Raw genomic sequence first — 27,532 nt, forward strand, 5'->3', positions numbered from 1 at the left:
GAACAACTGATTTGCATGAAAACATTTTGAAACCAATCTGACAACTTTCAGTTCCCATCTGCAGAACATACAAATATACAAACACATAAATTAGAAGCAGGAGTTCAATTCATTCAACTCCTCAAGCCTCCTCTGCCATTTAATTTGCCACAAAAAGATCCCACAGTACTATTTCGAAGAAAAGCAAAGGGATTATTACCCAGTGCCTTGGCCAATGTTTATCCCTCAATCACGACCTAAAACATTTATCTGATCATTATCACATAACTGTTCATGAGAGTTTGCTGAGTGTGAATTAACTGATATGGCTCCCACATTACACTAGCAACTATGCTTCAAAATATATTTCATTGGCTGCTAAATACATTGTGACTTCCTCTGATTATTAAAGGTGTGATATAAATACTAGTCTTGTTCTCTATATTTAAATCAGACTTGTATGCTTGTAAGGCTTCTTGAGAAAAATGACACAGAGAACATGGGAGGATCTTCACTGGCACCCGACACCCAGTACCCCCAGTACCCCCAGTACCATACACCCCCCTCCCTCTCAAAACTATCGCATAAATTCTGTCCCCTCTACACTTTACTTCAGCGCTGATGAAGAATCATCTAGAATCGAAACATTAGCTTGCTGTCTCTGCATGAATGCTGCCTGACTCGCTGTGATCTCCAGCATTTGTTGTCTTCAGATCATGGGAGCAGATCAGTTCAGTTTCATGGTGGTCCCATATCACTGAGTAGCAATGCGATTCTTCTCGCTCTGATGGAGGGTGAGTAGAGAAATGATCTGTCATAGACCAGCAAGGTCAAGTAAACTGTTGCTGAACCAACAGGGCTCTGGCCGTCAGGTCTCCTGTCAATTGCTGTCATCCCTGCGATGGCCACAGCTGTCCTCTGCCAAAGCATGGGCGCAGGTTTTTCTGCAAAATCTTCTTTGTTCTTCTTTGCTTTCTCCTCTCCAGTCTCACCCTAGGAAGAATGATGTTCCAGGAACTCCTCTTGATCCAGCTCCAGGTCCAGGCCTCTTTGTATAGTCATGCTGTGCAGCACGCAGCAAGGCAAGCTCAATATGAGTTACCCAGGCTGGCTTAGATTGGAGAGTACCACACAAGGCAATGGCAAATGCATAAGGTCTACAAGTTGCAGATATGCTTTAGGAAATGACTGTTGATGATTCTAGCATCTCTGTATCTGTGTCTGGGTGCTATGCAGCTGTCAAAAGCCACTTCCTCAGAAGATATCTCCAGTTGCCTAGCAGCTTCCTCCGGGTGCTCCAGTTTCCTCCCACAGTCTAAAAATGTGCAGGTTAGGTGAATTGGCCATGCTAAATTGCCCGTAGTGTTAGGTAAAGGGGTTAGTGTAGGGGGGAATGGGTGTGGGTGGGTTGCAGGTCGGTGTGGACTTATTGGGCCAAAGGGCCTGTTTCCACATTGTAAGTAATCTACTCTAATCTACTCTAATCTACTCCCAGAGTCTGAAGTTAACGTGAAGTTGACTCTCACAATGGGAATCATTTGCAGACATGCAAGATATACTTCCTGTGGTCACAGACCAGCAGCATATTCAGTGAGTGCCGTCCTTTCCTGGATGGCTTGTTCGTCAATGCCTTGAAGGCTACTAGGGTGCAATCAATGAGCTGTTGGGAAACTATCAATGGATAAACAGTCTAATGTCCTGTGTACCTGCAATGGTGCATCTGGCTCAAAATTGACTTATTCTCCCGCCCTGTGGAAGAAAGCCGCAGACGTCAGTCTGCCCAATGATGTGATAAGCTGCTGAGTGTGAGATACCAAGCTGGTCCACATCTGATCCCTGAAATGACCTGAATATACAGAAACTAAGGATGATAGTTATCTACCACACAGGGCTACAAAGCATCAGTCCATTGGACCAGAGTGCAAATATCCAAAACCGTCCAATTGGCACCGCCATTGGTGCTCTGTCATTTGCAGTTACCTAACTTTTGTTCAGTGAATGCAATATCTTGGGTAGTACCTTTGGCCCCTTGCAGCCCCTGTCTGTGCTTCTCTGGTCTGCTGCTGACCAGAAAGCTCCCCCTGTTGCAACCTTTATTCAATTTACAGTCAGGTCCCAGTTATCCTGCTCACTTCGTAGGATTGAATTTATTTTTCAACTTGTGTAATTACCAAGCAAACAAGATATTAATAATCCATTATATTCTATTGTGGTGAATATAAGACTCTGGCGTCATGTTCGCCTCTGTCTGTTCTGTGTTGCTGCTGTTGAGTGAGATTAACCATCTGGCCCCAGGCTACCATAACTCAGTGGTAAAAGAGATATTTTTATTTATGACTCCATATAAACTGTACAGTCACTTTGAAGTGGAATAGCTTTAGTTTGAAGACACGTGTTTTGGTTATGTCTTTCTAAAATATGTAGACTGGCTATGTGCATACATTACATTGGAATTAAGTTGTATCAATAGCTTTATGTAATAATTTGTGAAGAAATCTACTGCGTGTTGGTTTAGGGCAGTGGTAACGTTTTTTTTGGTAGTGCTGCTCCTATCTCTCTAGAGAATAAAAGAAGGCAATACTGTCTTTCCAAGTGACTTTTAGTTAGCTTATTCTCTACAACAGCAATCACAGAGATCACATTTTATCAAGTAGGAACAAATTACTGCAGATGAGGGAATCTGTACTGAAAACAAAAAATTCTGGAGATCACAGTGGGTCCGGCTGCATCCGTGGAAAGACAGTAAGCTAACATTTTGAGTTTAGATGACTCTCCATCAGAGCTGATGTGAAGTGGAGAGGGGACAGCATTTATGCTACAGTGGCGACAGGGGAAGGTAGTGGAGTGCAGATGAAGTGATTGGAGTGTGAGAATGGCAGAAAAATGGTGTGTCTAACTGCCAGACTGGAAAGACAGACAGTCTCATTAGAGTGAGGGGAGGGGAGAGAGGACATGGTGACGGAGAATTTGACAAGTAAAGCTAAATGAAAGGGAAGGACTTTAACAGTTAGCTCTTTTAACAAAAATACATCGATAGATTCTGGAACTCTTAGGGACATTTAGATTTATCAATGAGTCATTTGAGACAATATTAATCATTAGAATCTGATGCCATACATTTCTTTATCTTGCAATTCCTTATTGTCTCAGTAGAGAACTATATAGTTAATTAACAATTAGGGAAAAGCTGTAAGAAAACATAGAAAATAGGAGTAGGGAGTAGGCCATTCAGTCCTTCAAGCCTGCTCCACCATTCAATATGATCATGGTTGATCATTCAACTCAATGACCTTCCCACATTCTCTCCCACACCATTTATTCCCTTTAATTCTAAGAACTATATCTAACTATTCAGTCAATGTTTTGGCCTCAACTGCCTTCTGTAACAGAGAATTCCATAGGCTCACACTCTCTGGGTGAAGACATTTCTCCTCTTCTCAGTTCCGACCCCAAACCCTTAAACTGTGATCCATGGTTCTGGACTTCCTGACCATCGCGAACATCCTTACTGCATTTACCCTACCTAGCCCTCTTAGAATTTTATAGGTTTCTGTGACTCTCAATGAGTCAGGCATTTAGGGGTCCAATATTTCTGACATACATCCTTTTGATCCAGGGCTCCTTGATTGGACCAGATTAACATGTGAGATTCCCTCTCATTCTTCCGAACGCCCGTAAATATAGTCTTAACCGGTCCAGTCTCTCTTCAAACATCAATCCTGTCAGTGCAGGAATCAATCTGGTAAACCTTAGTTGCACTCTCTCTATAACCAGAACATTTTTCTTCAGAAAAGGTGACCAAAACTCTACATAATATTACAGGTGTGAGCTCACCGATGCCCTGTATAATTGCAGCAAGACATCGTTGTTCCTGTACTTAATTCCCCTGCAATGAAAGCCAACTTACCATTTGCCTTTCTCATGATCGCTGCACCTATCTGTTTACTTTCAGTAAGCTGGTGTACAAGGACATCCAGGTCTCGTAACACCTCCCGCCTTCCCAAGCTGTTGCTGTTCAGTTAATAATCTGCCTTCCTGTTTTCGCTACCAAAGTTGATAACCTCACACTCATTCACATTATACTTTTTCATCTGTCGTGTATCTGCTCTCTCAATCAACTTGTCCAAATCACACTGCAACATCTGCACATCTGCCTCAAAGTCCCACACAGATTTGTGTCATGTGCAAACTTAGAGTTATTACAGTTAATTCCCTCAGGTAGATCATTGATTATATATTCCAAGTAGCTGGCATCCAAGCACCGGTCCTGACAGTACCCTATATCGGCCCTAGCATGTCCCAGTGTGTTCCTCATGGCTGCCAGTTGAAAAATTCAAAACTGGTCCCCTGAAGCTCGTTCATAGCCCATCAGGGAGCTTATGAGCATTGACTGAAGACATACGTGTCTCCCTTCCCACACTGGTATCAAAGGAGAAAGGTGTAAAATAAAGACTTTAAAAAGTTTGGATTCTGCGAGAGAATTGGATGGTGCAAGCAAGCATATTGGCACTAAACAGTTTGCAAAGGCAGGGAAGTGAGATTTTCATTTTTAAAAGGAAGCAAATTTGAATTCAATGGCCAGGTTCTTGTCAGTTTTATCAGGTCCTGAGAGACCTGATACCTCTCAATCGCCATGACAAACCCCCCAGTATATTATTAGTTCTGAAATAACTCCTTAGGCCAGCATCCTTTCACTAGTCACCTGTTATTTACAAATAACTAGCTTTTGACAATGGTACTGTCTCTCACTGAGTCAGGCATTCAGGGGCCCAATACTCCTGACATTCATCCTTTTGATCCAGGGCTCCCATTTGGACCAGATTAACAGCCCCAATCGGGGAACTCATATTCTATGAGGTCGACCTGGCTGACATCATTATAATCACCACATCCCTCCCTCTCTGAGTCCAAGGTCATGGGCTGGTCTGATTCCTTTAAGAGCCTCGGGTCAACTTCTTCCAACTCGGAAGCCGACATGGGAGGCGTGTAATGAATGGTAGCTCACCTCTTGTGCCTGAAGCACCTCGATAGACTTTCACTTCCTTCTCCCAGAGGCAGAAGCTTCAAGGTGGCTACTTCCATCATGTACCCCATTGTTTCACCGGAGGCTCAATGATGATGTAACCTAGCACAGTGACAAAACATCTGAGAACAAACTCACCAGCTCAGTGAGCAAACCTACAACCTGATCCACAATCTGAGCTACACATTTCCAAAATCTTCCAAGATGTCTAGTTCTGATTCAGAGAATTCAACAATGTTTAATGCAGAGAGTGAATCAATGAGCCCCTGAAGATTTTCTGATGGCTCCAAGGATCAGGGCAAGTTTTACTCCCTGTGAATCTGCAGCTTGCAAATGGTCTATGTGCTTATTCAGGGCTTTTGCACCAAACTTTATAAGTCGCTCATCCTGATCTCATGTCGGTCATGCCTCTTACCCATGCAGGGCTATTTCCATGATTCTTGTACCAAACTTTGTCCCCTGTATCAAACTACCTCTCTTGCCTGGTAGAAGTTTGGATTTTACACTGGTATTCCTGATGCCATTTCACCCTCCCCACTTCAGGTCCAGGAAGTTCAGACTTAACCTGATGTAGAGTCTTCTAGCCATTAGCAACTCTGCTTGTGCTATCTATAGGTTGTCCTATAATCAAACAATGACAGTTTGGCATCTAGTGAGGCAATATGTTGCCTCTTCAGTCCAATCTTCAAACTTTGGACCACTCTTTCTGCCAGGCCATTAGATGAAGGTTGGTGTGGAACTGTCCTAATATGTCAAATTCTATTTGGTTTTAAGAAGTGATGAAAGCCCCTGCTGGCAAACGATGGCCTGTTATCTGTGACTAATACCTCTGGGTTTCATGCAAGATGTGCGCAATTTTTTTATCATCACTTCAGTGTTTGACGAATGGACTCTATGCACATCCACTCACTTTCAGTGGGTGTCTACAATAATTAAAAACATTGAATCCATGAAAGCATCAGCATAGTTGATGTGAAACTGAGGTCATTGGTTACCCCAGCCATTCCCATGGATGTGGGGAGCTGCTGGATGTATTTTTGTCCTTAGAGACACCTCTGGGCACTGTTGCCCCAACCCAGCAATTTCTGCCACAAAGCTGGGCCACCAGACATAACTCCTCACCGACTTCTTCATTTTGGAGATCCCCAGATGGCCTGGTGAAGCTCAGTCAGTATTTGATGGCGACCTTTGCTCAGGACAATCACTTTCGCTCCCCACACTGTGAGCTGGTCTCTCCAGGTCCAAAAAAGGGGTCAGCCCTTTGGTTTTTCCCAGGAATACTAACTGCTTCAGTTAAGAAAGTTTTCAAAGTCTGATATTGTTAACTGTGACTGGTGGAAAATTCAATGTCACAACTGACTCTTCCAGGTATATCTGCGAATGGAAAGCAGCTCAGTGCATCTCCATTTGCTACTTGGCCTCCCGGACAGTATTCTAAACCTTAAACTCCAAATTCCTTACCTTCCTGTTGTATGGATGCCCTCCCCACACACTTCTTTTTGATGTTAATAACCTGTATTTGATTTCACATTTTTTGATTGTTTTTCAAGGTAGTAAAATTCTACTTCCTTTCACCAAGAAAACTTTCCAACTGGTTCCTTCATTTTGATATAGTGATTAAGTTTTCACTAAAGTATGATAGTTGTGTGCTGAAAAGAATCCAAAATACTTGTTGCGATCAACCAAGAAGGTTTGAAAAAGAGAGGAAATAACCACCATGCTTCATCTCAAAGTCATGTATGTTTAAATTGTTTTGCATTTTTAGTGGCCTCCAGATTTGGAAACTATCAGTCTGTTTGGTTTATGAATGCAGTTTGTTAGAGGAATAAATTTACAACGTAATGGTAAACTTGTAGAAATATTATGCCATTCACATTGGTAGAATGACTAGATATTTTGTACTTACTCAATAAACTTGTTTTATCACGAAATGTACATTTACAAAAACAATAGACTGACCTCAGGGTGATGAAAGGCTGATTTGACGAGGATTTTAAACCAAACAAGAAAGAAATGTAAATACTGCAACAGACTCTAGCCTTGCTTTCAATCTACTGGTCAGTGAAAGGCAATGGAGATGAAAATTGGACCCGTGAAATACACGTGCCTGAGCTGAAGCTACTCCTTTTCTGTCCCTGTGGTCCCAGATCCTGCCTCTACAAAGCTATCAAATTCTGCCTCTATCTTAATTGCTCAAGGGCCCTAGGATTTTGCCTTCTAGTTGATTTGGACTGTTGCACCTTTCAGTATCTTCTCAGTTTCTTCCTAAATAAAATTCAAGGAATCAATTTCTTCAATGTTGCTTGACTCTAGGAAATAGACACTTGTTCCCAGATCATAAATACATCTTCTGACATCTCCCATAACATGAACCCAGCTTCCATTGCAGCCATTTCCTGGTTCACTGCTCCTTTGATCCAATACTTATGATCCAATCCACTTCTCCCACAGGCCAAACACACTGCTCAAAGATAGAAGAGATTCCTATCCCCCACAAGTGCCCTATTATTCCAAGTTATAGGAACAGAACCTCTTATTTTCCCTACATGCCATAAATTCCAAACTGGACTTTTATATTTTTGATGCATTCCATATTCTAATATAGCGAATTAAAGTCACAAATTCTACTTGAAAATGAACTACTCAATTAACTGTGAAGTGCTTTGAGAATGTTCTGATGTCTAGAAAGGTACAATAGAAACACAAAATCTTGCTTTATCAGTCATTCTATTCCTGTCTCAGTAACTGAAATTTTGATAATTAATAAGCTTATAAATTAAATTTTAAAATTAAAACATCACAAACTATAGATTTTACAATGACACGATTACATTTCCATTGAATTCTCTTTTTATTCTCTTTGATCAATGTTCTTATCAAAACGTCTGAGGCTCTCCTGAGTGCCTTGAATTTAACCTAGTGTTTTTATCAAATGCTATATTTCTGTTACCTGATGAGAGGTTCTGTATTTGAGCTGAAACAGTGCATGCAAGCTCTCAGAGTTCTTTAGCACCATTTTGTTGACCAACTAAAAATATGTGACTCATCAACCTTCAACATTATGCATGGTTGGTTAACACGATCATTGGAAAAAACAAGAGGGTGAAATTCAAGAATTTGATTTAGGTAAAATATATTGCCCAGTGGGAATAGGACATGTTTGAGTTTGATGTTTGGTTTACAGACCATTCACTTTTAAGCTTCATTCATGAATGACGGCAGTTAGTTTACAATAATGGTACATAATATTTTTCATTAAAATAGAGGGACTGTCAGACTATGTATGTGAATGTGAGTGATAAGAAAAGAGAAAGACTCAACAAATAGATCTCAAACATGACCATAATGGTCACAGAAGTATCACAGCTTTTGCATATATATGCTTCTAAATGTGATTGCATTTTCTTTTTCTGAGGAAAAGGGAAATTTGGACAAACTTTCATCTCTTTGCATACTGGCATACATAACTAACCAAGTGATACATACAGGCAGGTACATCATTCACCCATAATGGAGGCTACCAAATTTATTCCAGGTGATCAGGCACACCCAAAAGCAAAGGATCAAATTGAGCTATAAACATCCCTGTTCCCAGTAGTTCCAGATCCTGCCTCCACAAAGCTATCAAATTCTGTCTCTAGTTAATTGCTCAAGGGACTTGCTATCCAGTTGGTTTGGACTGTTGCACCTTTCAGTATCTCTAGAACATAGGTATCTTCTCAGCTTCCTCCTAAAGAACTCAAGGATTCAATTTCTTCAATGTTGCTTGACTCTAGGAAATAGATACTTGTTCCTAGATATAAAAACATCTTCTGACGTCTCCCATAACATGAACCCAGCTTCCATTGCAGCCATTTCCTGGTTCACCACTCCTTTGATCCACTCCACTTCTCCCACAGGCCAAACACACTGCTCAAAGATAGAAGAGATTCCTACCCCCACAAGTGCCCTATTACTCCAAGTCATAGGAACAGAACCTCTTATTTTCCCTACATGCCATAAATTCCAAGCTGGACATTGATATTTTTTATGTATTCCATATTCTAAGACAACAGCAACATTCCAGATCGACAACTTTCCTTCCATCCTATTCATACATTTTCCCAATGCCTCTGCAATATGTGACTTTACTCCTCTAGTTCTCCCTATTGCTAAGACTCTGTCCCATCAGTGCTCCCCAAATCTCTGCATCTCCTTCCCCATTACTATCTATTCCTAATCTAATCCCCAAGTCCCAAAATTCCAGAGGCCCTCCCATTATCTTGCTAAACGTTCCTGTGTATCCTATTTTTATAAAAGGTAAAAGATAAAAATGCATGACAGATTGGAATAGTGATATAAAACAGTCAAGGACTCTGATTTACAGAAATCTGACAGTTGTGATTATTAAATCCCCAAAACAATTGGTTAAAATCCAAGAATATCAAATTATAAAAGCACCAGAGTTTTTGATGTATTCAATCACAGTAAATCAATGCCCTTGATAATATGTTGTGTGCTACCTATCATTACATACCTGTTTTTATAAGATAGCATGAAATAAACATTTATCTTTAAGGTTTAGACAGTAATCTGATACAGTAATGAATCTGTCCACTCTTTATGCCATAGGAATCAATGGAACAAACATCAAGGTGAAACTTTCCATGACAAATGTATGATCCATTTTGACACATTCTTGCCCCAAAACCAAAGAGCAAAATACCATCCATACAACTGACTCAATTTCCACAACATGACTCACCCACTTTTAATATAAAACAAGACACGTGCAATATAAATTTAAAAACACAAAAATGTCACCGACTGAATTATGGCTGCCTATTCTATTTTCCTTCTGTCAAATGGATTTTCCAAGGGTTAATTGAAACTCAATTCTTTTTTCCCCCAGTTATGATTGAGACAATAAACAATGAATGCGCATTGGCTTACTTATTTCAGAACCATCTTGTAAAGAACAATAACAGAAGTTGCTGGAAAAGCTCAGCAGATCTGGCAGCATCTGTGAATAAAAATCTGAACTAATGTTTTGGGTCATTGGACATGAAACATTAACACTGATTTATCTTCACAGATGCTGCCAGATCTGCTGAGCTTTTCCAATAATTTCTGTTTTTGTTCCTGATTTACAGCCTCAACAGTTCTTTCAGTTTTTATTTTGTTAAGAACAACAGTCATGGAATGGAATACATTTTTTAGGGCATTAGTTTGAACTCCACTCTATTGATTTACGAGTCGCATTCTATAGGTGTGTTGTGTAGAGGCAAGTATCTCCGAGACAGGATCTGAAAATACATTGTGGGGTTTTCAGCTAAGTGGCTATTCCCATTGGTTTATGTGATCGCTTCGGTAGCACAGATACTAAAATTGGAACGATACGGAGAAGATTAACATGGCCCCTGCACAAGGGCGACACACAAATTCATGAAGCGTCCCATATTCTGGGGTGGCATGGTGACTCAGTGGTTAGCACTGCTGCCTCACAGCACTAGCATCCCAGGTTCAATTCTAGCCTCAGGTGACCGTCTGTGTGGAATTTGCACATTCTCCCTGTGTCAGCATGGGTTTCCTCCCACAGTCCAAAGATGTGCAGGTCAGGTAAATTGCCCATGGTGTGAGGTGCATTAGTCAGAGGGAAATGAGTTACTCTTCAGAGGGTGGGTATAGACTGGTTGGGCTGAAGGACCTGTTTCCACACTGTAGGGAATCTTATCAAACAAAGTTGAAGGACATCTTTTCTACTTTGTGAATCACAGAAGGTTCATGGTGTGGAAATATTAAGGGTGTATGTGCTGAATTTAACAGGCAACACACTCAAAGCTGGAATAAAAATCTTCATGGAATGATACATTTTTGAGAAAAAAGATATATTTAGTGCTTAAACTAATAATTTTTGAAATGCTAAAAATCTGTTGCAGAAGATAGCTATCTTTCTTTGTGTATGTAATATAGTACTTTAGTGTCAATACAAGTTGGTAATGCAATAGCCAGGATCCAATTTTCTGTGCAAGTTTTCCAGCTTGGCCATATTCATGGCTGCAGTGGTCTGTTCAACTTCATTGCTAATCCAACAAATCCTAAGGAGGTCTCTGAGCCAGGCAGCATCCAAAGGTAGATAAGACCATAAGACATAGGAGTGGAAGTAAGGCCATTCGGCCCATCGAGTCCACTCCGCCATTCAATCATGGCTGATGGGCATTTCAACTCCACTGACCTGCATTCTCCCCGTAGCCCTTAATTCCTTGTGACATCAAGAATTTATCAATCTCTGCCGTCCCAGCCTCCACTGCACTCTGCGGCAATGAATTCCACAGGCCCACCACTCTGTGGCTGAAGAAATGTCTCCGCATTTCTGTTCTGAATTTGCCCCCTCTAATTCCACGGGTCCTAGTCTCCTCGCCTAACGGAAACAATTTCCTAGCGTCCACCCTTTCCAAGCCATGTATTGTCTTGTAAGTTTCTATTAGATCTCCCCTTAATCTTCTAAACTCCAATGAATACAATCCCAGGATCCTCAGCAGTTCTTTCTATGTTAATCTAGATCAAGATAAGAAGAACTTTCATAATGCCAAGTCTGAAGTGTGACAATTTCAAACAGCTCAGAACCAAAAGACAATCAGAAGATGTAACAGGGTGAAAAAGCAAAACACTCTATGTACTGAAGATCTGAAATAAAATCCAAAGATGTTGGAAATGCTCGGCAGACCTGGAAGAATATGTGGGGAGAAAATTAACCTTTCAGATATGTGTTCTCATGAAAGATCACAGACCTGAAATGTTACCTTGTGTCCCAACCCCAAGTTTTGCTTGGATTGCTGAATGAAAAATCTTTGACCAGTGTGTTAACCACACCGAAAGCAAAGTCTGTTGTCTGTCCAGCTCTACAAACCCAAGTGATGATTGTTTCTTTAAAAAAAATGATCAGGAGGCAGCGAGCAATTCAAGAGAAAAAGGTGTAAAGGACACAAGGACTGTTGTTTTTAGAAAAGCTACCACTGATTCCCTGTGAGTGGAGTTGGTTAATGTAAGCAGAGCGGGCGGTGCTGGAGGCTGGAAAGTCACCGCAGGGAGAAGGGGACACGCGGCTGATCTGGGCAGGGCCCGCCACTCGCCCAGCGTCACTCGCTCCACCCCGCAGTGAGCAAGAGCTGGAGCTGCCCCCTCTCTCTCTGTCTGTGCCTGTTTCCCTGTTCCTGCACACCTACCTCACATGGTGTGTATGTGTGTGTCCTGTCCACCCAGACAGGGCTTCGCTTGCACAGCGTCCCTGCTCGCTCCTTCTCCTGACAGCAGTAAAGGGGGAGGGGGGTGGGGAGAAGATTCAAACAAGTGAGACACACAGAGAGAGAAAATAGAAGCAACAAGAGACACTGGCGGAGCTTGTGTTTTCCTGGAGTCAGTCGGTGTCCGCTGATTTGTTATTTTTTTTCCTGTAAATTACAGTATTTGGGGAGGTGTGAGTGTGTCTGTCTGTCCGTGTGAGCTTTTCCATCCTGGATGCAGTTGCTGGATCCTGCAGAGCGAGTCTTCATGAACGATCCGCACCACTTAGAGATTGCAAAGCATTCCCGGGTCACCAGACTGCCACTATGGTTAAATGTCTTGTTTAATGGTTGAGGTACGTATTGTGGAAACGCTTCAAGGTGAAGGAGAGGCAAGTAAACATGCATTTGTTGTTGTGCTTTTCTTGTGTATGTTGGGTGGGGGGAGGTCTGTGTTATTGCTGCCGATTGCTTTTTGAAGTGACGTCTGAGCAGGTTTGCAGTTGAATTTGTGGATTTGTCAGGCTTCCAGGGGAACGCATCAGCCCGGCTGACAAGATCAACAGATGACTGTAAAAGCTGTATCTGAGGAACCTGAGCCAGCGGCGGCGGGAGCTCTGGCTCGGCGCTATTCGTAGTTTTAAAGTCAGAAGGTGCTGCTGTGGGTCTGTGCCTCCGCTGAGTCAGGAGAGGCAGGAGCAGTCTGAGGCCACCCTCCAACAAGAACTGTCTCCCTGTTCCATGATTGTTCTCCTCCGCACGACTGTGCGAAATTTTTAGCGTGTTTAGTTTGTTCTGTAGTGCGCTAGGTGGTGAAGTGGAGGTTTACTCAGGGCATTGTGGTTCGCTGTCGATTTGTCCTCTTTAGGCGCACACACTAGGTTCACTAGAATTCCTAACCCCCACCCCCCCAGTACAGAATGGTGATTCATACATAAACTTTTTGTTTTGCTAACTTGCGGAATACATGGTTGAATATAATACAACGAGCGGAGTTTATTTTATAGAACTGTGTGTGTGTGTGAATAGCGTGAGGCGCCGTGTCTCTGCGATAGGATCAATCTATAAACGTTAACCGTTCAGAAAAAAAATCGAGAATTGAAAACCCTTCAACTTTTTGTTGTCAGGGGATGGCCATTATCAATAGGTCGTCAGATGATGCAGAGCTAAGGGTGTGTTTACACTGTAGCTACTGATATGAGAGTACTGTATGAGTTACTGCTGGACTAGACTGTCCGGGGGTGAGGGTGGAGGGGGGAGGTGGGGGGAGCGGAGGCATGGTGATTACAGTGTTTGTACTGTGCTACAGCACTTAGCACCAATTCTGATCCTCCCCCACAGAGAGCTCCAACTTGTAATTGCCATATATACTGTGCCCTCACTTCCTAGACATTTCATAAGGTCTTATTAAATGATTGATCATTTACGCAATGAGCACCTCTTAAACCAAGGGGATAATCTGCTCCTGAAGCTGGAGAGCTTGGAGGTGAGGCAGGTGTTTAAGTCAGAGATTCATGGACTATTCTCCACCTCTGCCAAAATTAAGTTCTGGGTGTGAAGGCCCCTGGTTGACCTTCCCACCCAAGAGCCAATTGAAGATCTTAAGTTAAGGGCCACTTTAAAGGGCTCAACGTGGCACCAGCGAGATTAACCAAAGTGCAAGTGAGCTGTGAATGACAGGTCAACTTTGTAAGTCATCTGCACTAAGTTTTGGGGTGGGGGATCTGTAAGGGGAAATCCTTCACTCAAAGCTAATTATTGCCTGAGCAAGGGACTGGACATTGGGCACAAGGTTCCTGCTTCAGCCCTCCACTCCCTTGCTCTCCACATTTCACTCCCTCTCCCCACCGCCCTCAACCCATTAAACACTTTTCCTCAAACTCCTCTGCACTCCACACCCACCTCCCCTCCCCCTTATCTTGGTTCCTACACAGTCCTGGGATTGGGGGTGCTCTTCCTTCATAACCCCGGTCTCCTCCCTGATGCTACTGACTGACCAGTAGCAGTCATTGCTTAGGACATTCTGCCCCAGCCTCTGGACGTTCAGGTCCAGCATAAGGCCCTGCCACTGCCTGATTAGTGTGTAGTTCAGCAGACCTTACCTAGATGGACACTGTCAGTCCCTTGGTGGTCCTCCAGCTGGCATGCAAACTTGCAACTCTCTAAGGAAATCCCACTCCTAATTATTTGCACTCTACAGTAGGTATAATTTGTGGCAGTCTCAAACCCAGGTGGTGTGAGCTGGACCTTTCTGGGCTCACATCAGGGCTATCTAGAGTGAGACTGGAAGCCAAACCCTGGAGTGCCACTAGAAAAGTGCTCTGGTGGTTCACACTTCTCTCTGTATAAAAATATGGATTTTTTTTAATGTCTGAACAAACTAAGTGAGCATTGTTAGAGGTATTGCATTATATGTGAAGGGAAACTAAACATGCATACTTGAAAAGTCCTCTAGCTTTGCGCCTTTAACACAAAATCACACGATATCACACAGTAATGGGATGTTCAATGTTATTGCTACCAATATTAGTTACTCTCTGTGAGGAGGTGCCAATTGTAAACCAGGCTCAACTCCTGGAAAGACCGACAATAGATGAGATGGTGGCTGGGGCTAGTCTTCTCACTCCCCAGGGCCATCTCAATAGAAAGAGAGCAGCTGAATACAGATAATCTGACTAGTCATTCACCAGGATAGTGAATGACATAGAGTTTGGAGGAAGAAAAAAAATGTCAAAACCTCAAAAATCTCCCCGACATCATGTGCTTTCTGTTAGATTGAATTTAAATTCCAGTCTATTAATGTCCATGAAATATTGCATAATTTAATGGAGCAATTTATTGATCTTGTTGGTTTTGAGAAAGTATTTTTTAACTTGTTCCCACAGCACTCATGGGTTGTGTTCCCTTTCAAGTTAATACTTTTACAGCTATTTTTGGTATCTTGTAACTCTTTGCCTATTTTAACAACACTTCAAAATTACAATCTTAATCAGATAGGAGTTTATTTCAATAATCTCTGCTTTCTTTATCTCATGGTTGCTCCAAGCATTTTAGCAAAAAAAGAAGGGTAAGATAGTTGTGTTTCACACTTCATGAAGAGAATTCATAATTAAATATTGAAATAAATATTTAAATATTGCAGTTAAAGGTGTTAAGAAACACCTCTAAAAATTGAGACTTAACTACAAACTTAGGAAATGAAGACCACTGCAAAGGTCTGCCAGAATTCTATCGTCTGACATAATGTAAAAGACATTGAATTGTCATACATTTTTGGGCCTGATGAAGACAGAGAATTCTGAACTCTGCATAGAAACCAGTCCTGTTAATAATAAACCAATAATTCTCCAACTATTCACTGTTGATTATGGAAAACTGCTGAAGGAATGGTAATATAACAGTTACTGAATGAGTAATCTAAAGTCTTAGACTAATGATAAATATTTGAGTTTATTTTCAACACAGCAATTTGAGAAATTGAATGCAATTTAAAAACCTGAAACCTCAGGCTTAATAGAAATAACTCTAGCTTGTTTTAAAAGCTCAACTGGTTCACTAATATCCTTTCAGGAATGAAATGTGCAGTCTTTACCCATTCTATGTGTGGTTGGCTCTTAAGTTGAGTTGGAGGAGGCCCACCGAGACACTCAGTTAAGGATGACCAGTAAATACTAGTTTTGTTAGTGACGTTTCAAAAATCCTCATTTCAGCCTATCGCCAGTTATATCATAAAAAAAGGTACAATAACATTCCCAAAAACATTCTTCAACTGTATGCTACAATTCCAAATTCAGATCACCTTCTATTGCACCAGTGTGATTTATTTTATAATTTCCCACACTGGCCATCTCTGTGACCCACTGAATGAAAGTGCCAATTTGTGTTAAATTATGTGCAGTTCTGGCTATTCATCTGAACCCACAGGGAGTTGGATCAAGACTGAACAAACTCACTTTCTATTGGCCCTTTAATACTCCTGACAGATTCTTATTCTGAATAGTCTGGGTGAGATTTGAATCTACCTGCTTGAATAAAGTAACCACTTTGCCACAAGTTCCTTTATAGATTCAGTGTTGGTGTGATTTGTTTTTAAATTCTGCAAAGCAAAAGCCAGAGATGCAAGAGAGTTCTTTCCTATCATTTCCAGTTTGAAGTGTTGTTTATTTTAAGTTTTCCTGAATGTGTGAATAATCATTTTTTAAATGTCACACACTTTTACATACAAATCTTGTGACTATTAAATTTAACAGTCACGACTGTTGGATAGTGTAAATAATTTGCCATTAGTTCTGACATTCAGTTTACATTTTTTGAAAATCAAACTCCTGCAATATATTTTCAGGTTACAGGTTAAAGAAACTAGAAAGCTTGTTTATACATAAAAGGAAGCTACAGCTAGTTCCCTTACCTCCCCCCTTCACATGCGTACTTCCTGACATCATGACGTACAGTTTTGGCAACTTCCTCGCAGTCCAAAACATATCAGGACACTCACAAAACACATTATTTTGACAAATTAGTGTTTTTCTTTTAATCTGTATGTTGTCAAACAAGATTTCTTTTGGTCATACATGTCCACTTTGTCACTTTGCGAATAATTCACATCAAAATAATATTTATGTCTACAGAGTAATCTAACTAATTGAATAACTCAGCATGCATGAAAAGTTTTGAATCATCAAATTGCTTTTTGGTCCCACGTAACTGATTTCAAGAAAGTTGATCTGGGCCAATAATAAATAAGAGCTGGAATAAAGGTATTCAGAGTGATAAACTTTATGGGATTAGACAGTATAGGGACAATCCAGGTAACTATTGGCATAATAACAAGAGTGTACGTGTGCACATGATTCTTTTTCCCCAACTAGGATAGTGTAAGGACCTGCTTGACTTAATATCTATGTGCATAAAAGAAGCACTTAGTACTGCTGTGTATAAAAAGTATCTGACGTAAATCAATATGACCACCTTCAGATCTTGCTAAAACACATGGGCAGCATAAAATGGAACTTGTACCATGATGAAGAACTGATCAGTGAACTGGCATTAAGAAACAGACCTATGGGAAAATACAAAGAAAATGTTGTGGCAGCTGGAAGTCTGAAAGTACTGGAGAAACTCGACAGGTCTGACAGCATTTGTAGAGGGAAAAGCCAAGTTAATGCTGTGAGACCAGTGATCCTTTGTTGGAATTGAAAATAGCTGGGATGGGGTGATGTTTACGCTGATAAAGGCAGGTGTGTGGGTGTGAGTAGAGTACATGAACGGTATCCAGAGAGAGAGAGAGAGAGAAAACAGGGATAGCCAAGCAAAGAGATTGCTGATGATAAGCTGAGGGAGAAATAAATGTTGGGAAATGGGCTGAATGTGCTGGGAGAAACCCTGACAAATCAGGACCTCTGGCTGGGGAGGGGCCAGTTAACAAACATGGAGGACTGTTCATGTTCTGGAATTATTTTAAAAATCCTTGTCGGTCCTAAGGTAATATCAAGGCAGAAGATTGAGAGATTCTTTCTCCAGCTTGTGTTGAGCATTACTGGAGCACTGCAGCAAGCCCGAGACAGGATTGTTGCCATGGGAACACGGTGGTGTGTTAAAGTGGAAGAAACTGGAAGCCCAGGGTCATTTTTGTGGACAGAATGTGGCTCATCCTGATGGGGTTGAGCGTGTACAGGGATGGAACAATTGTGGTGAAGAGGAGATGGCTGGTGCCTGCAAACTGGGAGTTTTGAAACCGATGCAAAGCATCAGAAGAATCTCAGATGAAAACGGAGAGGAACTGGACAAGGGGAGAAAAAAAATCGAGTCAGGGTAGGAAAAGATAGTTACGTGGGGCAAGAACAGGCAGAAACAATGGCTCTACACAGGCAGTCCTGAGTGAGGATTTTGGGAAGAAGGTAAGAGTGGGCTGTGTATGTGAGGTAGAAGACTGTTATGGGGAGGTCCCCAAATGATGTTGTTTACAGTGGTGGGCAGAAAAATCTGATGTTTTATGGTGGGTGATGGACCAGGGGAGATAGCAGGAGGCGTTTGAGAGTTGACGCTCAGCCTTGATAAGGTAGAGATCAATCTTCCAATATTCCATACAACAACAGCACCAACCTTATTAGCAGGTTTGATTACAAAGTCAGAGTTGAACCTGAGAGCAGCGAGATCAGTAAGTGCAGAGGGAATAAGACTACTGATGTCACATCAACAATTCTCAATGAACAGGTTGACTGCAAGTAAGAAACCAGAGGGAGGGTACTAGGATGGTGCGTGTTGGAGATGGGTGAAGGGAGTATATGGGTTGGGGAGTCTGCCAAGTTTATTACCCTCCCCCATCCATAGATCCTATTTCATGTGCTATGTACTGGATAAATAACCTAAGTTTTACTTCTGGAGTTGTTGTACCTAGTTATCTTTTTTATAAAACTTATTTAATATTTTAAGCTATATTAAAGCTGCAATTCTGCATGAAAATGTCAGCAAAAGAGTTTGAGGTGCTCTTTGCTGTCAGTCTTTCTTATTTCTTTATTAGGATCATGAATCTGTGAAATTCACTATCCAAACTCCAATGGATTTTGGGATATTGAATAAGTCTAAGGAGGAGATAGATTTTTAATTAGTGATGGATTGAAGGGTTATGGACAGTGGGCAGTAAAATTGGTTTGAGGCCAAGACAAGATCAGCCATGGTCGTATCAAGTAGTGGAGCAGGCTGAAAGGGCTGAATTACCTAATCCTGCTCCAACTTCTTATGTTCTTGTGTCCTCATGTTCCCATTTACTGTTCACATTATTGAGAGATAAGCAGAACCATGGACTGCTGAAAGTAATCTCAGATTATTGATTGGTCAATTAATTCCTTGAAAACCATCTATCAAACAATAACAAGGAGCATAAGTGAAAATGACCCTAAAATGTGACAGATCTCAAAGGCTGATGAAAAGTTGTTGTGATGTAGAGAAAGGAAATGTAAGAATTCTACAGTGTGCAATCACATTGGACGCAAAACGGTGGGCGGCACGGTGGCACAGTGGTTAGCACTGCTGCCTCACAGCGCCTGAGACCCGGGTTCAATTCCCGCCTCAGGCGACTGACTGTGTGGAGTTTGCACGTTCTCCCCGTGTCTGCGTGGGTTTCCTCCGGGTGCTCCGGTTTCCTCCCACACTCCAAAGATGTGCAGGCCAGGTGAATTGGCCATGCTAAATTGCCCATAGTGTTAGGTAAGGGGTAAATGTAGATGTCGGGGTATGGGTGGGTTACGCTTCGGCGGGGCGGTGTGGACTTGTTGGGCCGAAGGGCCTGTTTCCACACTGTAAGTAATCTAATCTAATCTAATCTAAAAACATTAGATCATTGGGTGAAAGATTGCTTGTTTTTAAAATAACAAGATAAAGGAAAAAAATCTCTTGGAATGGTGCCTTTTAAGAGCTGTGATGCACATGTTAATTAATCCTATTCGCAGATTCTGACCTAACCACAAAGTATGCTGTAATACATGTGGATTTCCTTAATATTTAACTGCCTTCCATTGTCCGATACAAGAACTGTTGTTTTTCTTTCACGTGCAAAGGGCACATTTCCTCATGTTCAGCTTTTTATATATATTATATATATATAAATAAAATACATATAATTGGTTCACACATTTTTAATATACTGGAGTACAATTTTTTAATGTTATATTAAACATACAAATTGCTACCGTGACTTGTTGTTCAGTCTTGTGAGAATTGTGAGAATTGTAAGAATTGTTTGCTGCTTAATCTGTACACCTTTCTAAAGTTAAAAATCACACAACACCAGGTTATAGTCCAACAGGTTTAATTGGAAGCACACTAGCTTTCGGAGCGACGCTCCTTCATCAGGTGACACTATCCGAAAGCTAGTGTGCTTCCAATGAAACCTGTTGGACTATAACCTGGTGTTGTGTGATTTTTAACTTTGTACACCCCAGTCCAACACCGGCATCTCCAAATCATCACCTTTCTAAAAGTATGTTTACCTGAGATTTTCTCAATGATTGGAGAAATAGATTTGTTTCAGATATAAGTGGGATTAATTTCAGTATTGTTTTTACGCATCTGAGACTCTGATTTAATCTTTTCATATGGAAAAAAAATCTGCATTTTATTGGCAAAATTGATCATTCAAAATGCTGAATATACCATAATATATGCCATTAAACTACTTCAGAATTGTGAAACATTTGCTTTAATTTTATATTAATATAGCATCTTTAACAAATAGAAATCAAGATCATTGTTTAGACTTTGAATATAGTTATTGGACTGCACAATTGAAACAAAGAATATTATCCTTTTGTATAAAGCAGAATTTTTAAATGTAAAGAAGGGTCTCATTAGCATAATAACTTGGCTATTCCTTCAGCTGGTTTCAAATACAATGCAATTTAATGCAATTGTATTTCCTTTCTCTGTTAGCTATCACAATCTTACATTGGATTGGTGTAGCCTGAATCTTAATTGCAAAAAATTGACTCTAACAACAGTAATGGAAATAAAATATGATTTTCCTCTCGAATTCCAGACTTTGTAACAATGTAAGTTTTTCCCAGTTATTACTGTAGGTTGTCCCTTTGAGTTCAGAGTTAAAATACATTTGCTGAAGCAGAGTAGAAAGGGCGCTACCATGCATTTCACATACGCCGCATCAGAAAAGAGAGTGTTAGTTGTGGCTGGCCCAAAGTGCCAGAAAATGCAATCTTTCGCATCAGTGTTCCTGGCTTTGAGTGTAAATTTCATTAAAATATTCACTGAATTAGAAATAAATACTTTATCTTCACAATTTATACTTTATGTACAAAGTAGCCACAGTTTCCTGGAACAGCTTTATCTGTATATTACTTTGTTGTTGGGGGCCCTTATCTTGTTGAAATGAACCCCCCGCAAAAATTCTTGGAAATGTTATTTAAAAACATTGCAGCAAGCATAATAGAGATTCAGGGACCACAGAATTGGCGCAGCCAATGACTTATCCAATTTGCGTCAGTTAAGGAGAACAATATTGGAATGGGCTTAGACATAAGAGTTCTGAATTTCAAACCATTACGTAACACTGAACTTAATCATTTGCAGAAAATTATTTGAGTTATGTTGAGAACTCAGTTGGTGTTTTTAAGTTTACACAATCATTCTAAGCGAATGGTTTCTTTATTATTTATTTAGAACGTGACATAAATATCCTAAAATGCTTAAAAGCTGTCTGATTAAAAGATTTGGAAGCCTGATAGGGGAAATAACAAATGAACTTTGGCAGGTTGTTGGGTGCAACATATAAGAGGTCCATGTTTTTCTGATTTATTCCACTTCTTGATGGGAGTCACAAAATAAAAGGTTAAACTTCTTTTCACCCTACCTTAAAGTGGAGTACTGTTGCGAACCTCTGCTGGCTTTGTGGACACCCAGGAATTGCTATAAGCAGCACTGCCAGGCCAAAGCTGTTAGCTGCCTCAGACACTAGTGCTCACCAGGTTTATTCAGATGAAACTCTGCACAATTTTGCTCATGCCTTGGGAGGTTAAAATTGGAAAAATGTTACTAGTGTAGGACCAAAGGATATTATAGACATAGGAAGCAGTAAAACCATTGAGAAATCTGAAAACACAGATAAGGACTTAAAGAAAATAAAGGAATTGCCAAACCAGGAACCAAACCAGGTCAGTGAGCATAGGATTCATGCATGAACAGATCTTGATGGAGTATGGACACAGGTAATAGAGCTCTGGGTGTGCTCATATTTACATCTTCTGTACTGCTCTGGTGATCATAATTTTTATTCCAATAGCAGCAACACTTCTGATTCATGAGTGGGAGGATTTAATTTATTAGAAATTAAGTTAATGGTACTCAAATTGACTTTACTCAGGGACTTTACAGCTTTGCAAAATAGATGACTTTTATCTGATGGAAATGCTTAGGCCAAAAACACAGGTTACTGAGGTGAAGGTGCATCTATTTTTAAATAGTCCATGAATAGGGATTATTGCTATGTTGTCAGAAAATTTCTGAGAGGCACGCATCATGATATCTTTAATCTCTTTAGCATTAGATCAGTTTCCCATGATCAAAACAAAATGACTTTCCTGATAAGATGTTCCTTCAAACATGAATGTGTATTCTTTAAGGTTATACAAAATTGCATGATTATAAAGAGCTGATATTGTTATGAGGGCAGTGCACAGTTACTTATGTAATAAGTTACCCATTACCACAGGGCTTTTCTTTTCCCCTTGTCCACCTTTCTGAAGCTGCTGGCTTATGGTTCCACAGGCATACACAGCTCCCTTTTAACTTGTTCACTAAGTTTTTTTGCAAGAACTTGGGCGGCTAATGTTATTGTAGCAGACTGCTCAACTATGGAATGCATTATAACCAAGCTTGATATTGCATTTACCAGTGCAAATATTCTCCAGCCGATCTAGAAAACCAACTGGAACTCTATGATGTCCCCAAACTAATAGCTATCCTCATTCACCACAGACTGAAATTCTGGGAACAGTGCTGTGGAAGTAAAAATAAAGACATGATGATGCAGAAAGTGTAAGGTCATATAGTTATACAGCACAGATACAGGCTCTTTGGCCCAAACTGGTCCATGCCGACCAAAATGTCCATCCACACTAATCCTGTTTCCCTCCACTTGGCCCATTATCTTCTAAACCTTTCATATCCATGTACTTGTCCAAATGCCTTTTAAATGTTGTTCGTGTACCTGCCTCTACCACATCTGCTGGCAGCTTATTCCATATGTGTACCACCCTCTGTGTAAAAAAAAAGTTGCCCCTCAGAATCCCTTTTATTACTTCTCCTCTTACCTTAAATTGATGCCATCTAGTCCTCAATTTCCCAACCGTGGGAAAAAGACAGAGTGCATTCACCCTATCCATGCCTCTTATGATCTTAGACACTTCTATAAGATCCCCGCTCAGTCTCTTATGCTCTAAAGAAAAAAGTCCGAGCTTGTCCAACCTCTCCCTGTAACTCAGACCCTTGCGTCCTGGCAACATTCTTGGAAATTTCTTCTGCAGTCTTTCCACTTTAATGAAATCCTTCCTCTAGCAAGATGACCAAAACTGAACACAATAATCCAAATGCAGCCTCACCAATATCCTGTACAACTGTAACGTAACTTCCCAACTTTGGTACTCAGTGCCCTGACTGATGAAGACCAGTGTGCCAAAGCCTTCTTTACTGTCCTCTCTACCTTTCAGAGAACCATTCACCTGAACCCCAAGGTCCCTTTGTTCCACCACACTCCTTAAGGTCCTACCATTCAACATGAAAGGTATGAAGATCAGCTCAGGATCTATCATGTTAAACCAAGAAAGTAGATAAGAAAACAGATGGCATTTGTGGCAAGTATCCACAGAGTTTGCAATTGTTATCAAATGTTATAATTTTGGTGTTTTTGATGTTCAGTTGAAATACATTTCAAATCAAGGTGGATGTAATGAGCAGAGGTGGCATGATGGCTCAGTGGTTAGCACTGCTGCCCCACAGCGCACGGACCCAGATTCAATTCCATCCTTGAGTGACTGTCTGTGTGGAGTTTGCACATTCTCTCTGTGTCCTGTGGGTCTCCTCCCACAGTCCAAAGATGCGCAGGTTAGGTGGATTAGCTGTGCTCAATTGCCCATAGTGTCCAAGGATGTATAGACTAGGTGGATTGGCCATGGAACATGCAGGGTTACATGGATAGGATGGGTCTGGATCGAATGCTGTTTGGAGGGTTGGTGTGGACTTGATGGGACAAATGGCCTGATTCCACACTGTAAGGTTTCAATGAACAGTAGTGCTTGTAGTAGTGAAGTTGTCATGGCTCTAGCTAAGCATTCATAAGAATATGATTTCAAATCCACCCATGGCATGTTATTAAAATTGAATTGGATATAACAAGGACTGCTATGCTGGAAGTAAAATGTTGCTGTTCTAAGTCAGCAAAGTAATTCTGCTAGTGTAGATCAGTGTCACTTTTTCTTTGAACTATTGTCCAGTTTTGTGTACTGCACTCTGACATGTGTGGATGACACTACAAACTTGACATAGTCAAGCTCTCTGCTGCCTTTGTCCAAAAACAGTCTGTTTACAAATTCTTCCATGGTGTCACCTCTCCAAATTGCTGCAAACTCCTGGAGTTCCACACCTTCATGAGATAAGGTTTTGCATTCCTCTAAATTTGTCAGCTTGAGTAATTAAAAAAGAACGCTTTCATGATTTATGGCAAGAAGAACATTTCCTGTCCATCCCTAATTGCCCTTGAGAAGGTGGTGGTGGGCTGCCAGCTGCAGCTTTGAAATACTGTGGTGCATCTGTTGTTGACATACACTCTGCTTAAGGAAGGAATTCCAGGACTTTGACCCAGTTGCAGTGAATGAGCTGCAATATAATTCCCACTCAGGATAGTGTTTGCTAAGAGGGGAGGTAGCAAATGGGTGGTGTTCATTTGTGTCTGCTGCCCTTGTTTTTCTAGATGATAGAGATTTGAAGGTGCTGTCAAAACAAGATTCCCAGGTCTTTCACTGCACATAGTAGCTTGTGCATACTGATGGAAAAATTGCACCTTCAAGATTGTGGATGTGGTGCAGTGAAATTATGCTGAGTCAAGCTTATTGAATGTTGACGTTGCTGTCATCGAAACAAGTGAAGAGTATTCCATTGGACTCCTGACTTTGGGGAGACAGGTAGTGAAATACTATCTGCAGAATTCCCAGCTTCACCTACAGTTATAGCCCCAGAATTTGCCTGGCCCAGTTCAGTTTCTGGATGATGGTGACCTCAGGACATTGATGGCACAGGATTCAGTGATAGTAATGCTGTTGAATGTAAGAGAAATAGTTAGATTCTCCCCAGTTGGAAATGGCCATTACTTGGCATTTGTGTGGGGTAAATGTTAGTTGCCACTTATCAATCGAACTCTGAATGTTATTCATTTCTTACAGCATGAGGACATAAACTGCTTCTGTAATTGAGGAGTTGTGGATCGTATTTAACATTGTGCAACCATTTGTGAAAAGCTTAATCTCTAACATTATCCTGGACACATCTCCAATTTTAATTGATCCATCATTTGCGGCCTTGTTTTCACCCGCCAGGCCTTAGACTCAGGAATTCTAATTCTTTCTTCATCATTTGTCTTCCATTAGTCTACTTCTTTGATTAAGCTTTTGGTCATCTGCCCTAATTCTCTCAATGTGGTTCAGTGTCATATTATGTTTTATAATATTCCAGTAAACTGTCCTGGGAATTTTATTGTCTTTAAATTTCTACCTAACTACAGTTGATGTTGTCCTGGTCAATATTGAAAGAATGAGGGCTATAGGTCGAATCAAATGTAAGTTGTGTTGCAGTCAGCATGTTGGGGAAATCTAGCATAGCATTAAAAGTATCCTCAAAGCAGCCTTGTACCACACATATGCTTTTTGGCATATGTTGTAAGAAAATTCTGTGCCATTCTGAAACACATTCTTAAAGGCATTTATGTATTTTTTTAATATCAAGACTTACATTGTAATGTAAATATAAATTCTGCACAGTTTGTCCTGAAACAAGAATGCCTTAACAGTAGTTCCCTATGCATGGTTGTAAATAGATGTTATTTGAATATGTATATAGTGGTATGAGAGATTTATGATGCAAGTGGAATTATTTTTTCCTGACTGTGACTTTTGTTTACATTTTGGTTTTGAAAATCAATAAAAGAGGCTGAAGTGTAACTTAAAAAAGTCAGGTGAATATGTCATCTACCTACTTTGATGTATTTCTAAGAGTCGAAATATTTTAGATACTTTATGAGATTTAGCCGAAAATGTTGGAAGAGTATAATTTTACTTCACAATATTATGTAAAATATTGCACAATTTAATTGAATTTTGCAAAGTTTTCCAGAACTTCTAGAGCACGACTCCCTTATTTCTAAAACAGGTCTGTTTTAATGAACAGGCCCCTGATAATATGTCTTTAAGCTGTGTTTTCTCTTCCTTAGAAAAGGTGGCTTCTGCATTCTGTTAAACATATCCTCGACATGCTTAGACTGCAGTGTGTGTGGGACTACATGGGCTAGGGTTGGCACTTCACCTTTAACCTGCCAGGAACCCCAAGGTCTGGATGCCCAGTGAGCAGGCATAATGCTCAGTGGTCTAGTTAGGAGCATTGGAAGTGGAGAATGGAAGAGATAAAGGAGATTTGCCGCTTGAAAGACTTGTGCACGTGCTGCTAGTTGACATTTACCTTACTTACTAACTTGCCTCCCACATAAATAGTTCACTCCTACTGTGCAGAAAGCAGTGGGTGAATGTCATGACCTATATTTTACAGTCTGTTTCAACTACCATGCATGCCAGTTCTTCAATATGCAATTCTCAATTCAATTCTCAGGACAACATACCACTGAAGTGCCACCATTTCATTTCTCTGCGAATTGTATAAATGCAACAAATATTTGTTGATGATGTGTGGTTTGTGTCCTATCATATATATATTATCCATTGTGATTTTTGAAATGAGGCTGTTCCCTGAGTGTGAAGTTTGGTGGAAGACTCTGATTAGGTTGCATAAGGCAGGTAATTCCTGGTGGTTGGTCACTAGGTAACTTTACAACTGTTCATTACATGTAATTGGCTGCCTGATTTGCTCCTCTGACCTTCTTCCTTGACCACTACTTTACCATAAAGTAGACTGACTGACTGGATTGGACAAATATAGTGTCACCTTGAAAGCCTTATCTGTTCTGTATTCTGTTGTAGCCTAGCTGAATGTGAAGCACTGTCAATAGATGTTGTCACCACTGTAAAGTGTGAATCCTACAAATAATTGCATGTAGGAAGAATCCCACAGCATGTTGTTTGACTGAATGTCTTTTAAAAGGTTTCATCCAGAGATAAAACAAAGTGTATGTGCTGTCTCCATTGGCATTGAAAATTGCAAAAGAGGTTTGCAACTGGAATTGAAGGCATGATTTTCATAGCTAGTTAGTCTCCGAAGTTTGAGCAGAGCACTGTTGATAATAGTGAGCACTGCTTGTCTTTATTGATGTTTAATACCAGTGTTTTCACTGAGCAATGTTCTTTCATCTATTCTTTGGTATGCTTTTTCCTCTAAAAAAAATGAATTGAAAGTATTGGGAATGCAAAAAAATGCTGCATGCTTATTTGAATATAAAATTATGGTGAATATGAAATTCAAGTGCATTCAAATGTAAGTAGTTAGCTCTGAAATCTCTTGGGATACCACGAGGATATGCAACACGTGAAATAAAATTTTCTTG

The 27,532-nt window shown here is 40.6% G+C and overlaps 1 protein-coding gene and 1 non-coding gene across 2 annotated transcripts in view; both read left to right on the plus strand.

Annotated features, from left to right (window-relative positions):
- Window positions 1-10,339: 10,339 nt before the first annotated feature.
- LOC140473110 (U6 spliceosomal RNA) lies at window positions 10,340-10,446 on the plus strand. Its single transcript, XR_011958101.1, has one exon. It is a non-coding gene; the product is annotated as a U6 spliceosomal RNA (small nuclear RNA).
- A 1,669-nt stretch (window positions 10,447-12,115) lies between these two features.
- LOC140459714 (3',5'-cyclic-AMP phosphodiesterase 7B-like) overlaps window positions 12,116-27,532 on the plus strand; it is a 169,139-nt gene continuing 153,722 nt past the window's right edge. Inside the window, exon 1 of the mRNA XM_072554155.1 lies at window positions 12,116-12,620. Within this exon, the coding sequence (XP_072410256.1) occupies window positions 12,600-12,620 (21 nt within the window). The 5' untranslated portion in view covers window positions 12,116-12,599. The remainder of the gene's footprint in view (window positions 12,621-27,532) is intronic.

Source organism: Chiloscyllium punctatum, chromosome 3 (genome assembly GCF_047496795.1).
Source record: "Chiloscyllium punctatum isolate Juve2018m chromosome 3, sChiPun1.3, whole genome shotgun sequence".
NCBI lineage: Eukaryota > Metazoa > Chordata > Chondrichthyes > Orectolobiformes > Hemiscylliidae > Chiloscyllium > Chiloscyllium punctatum.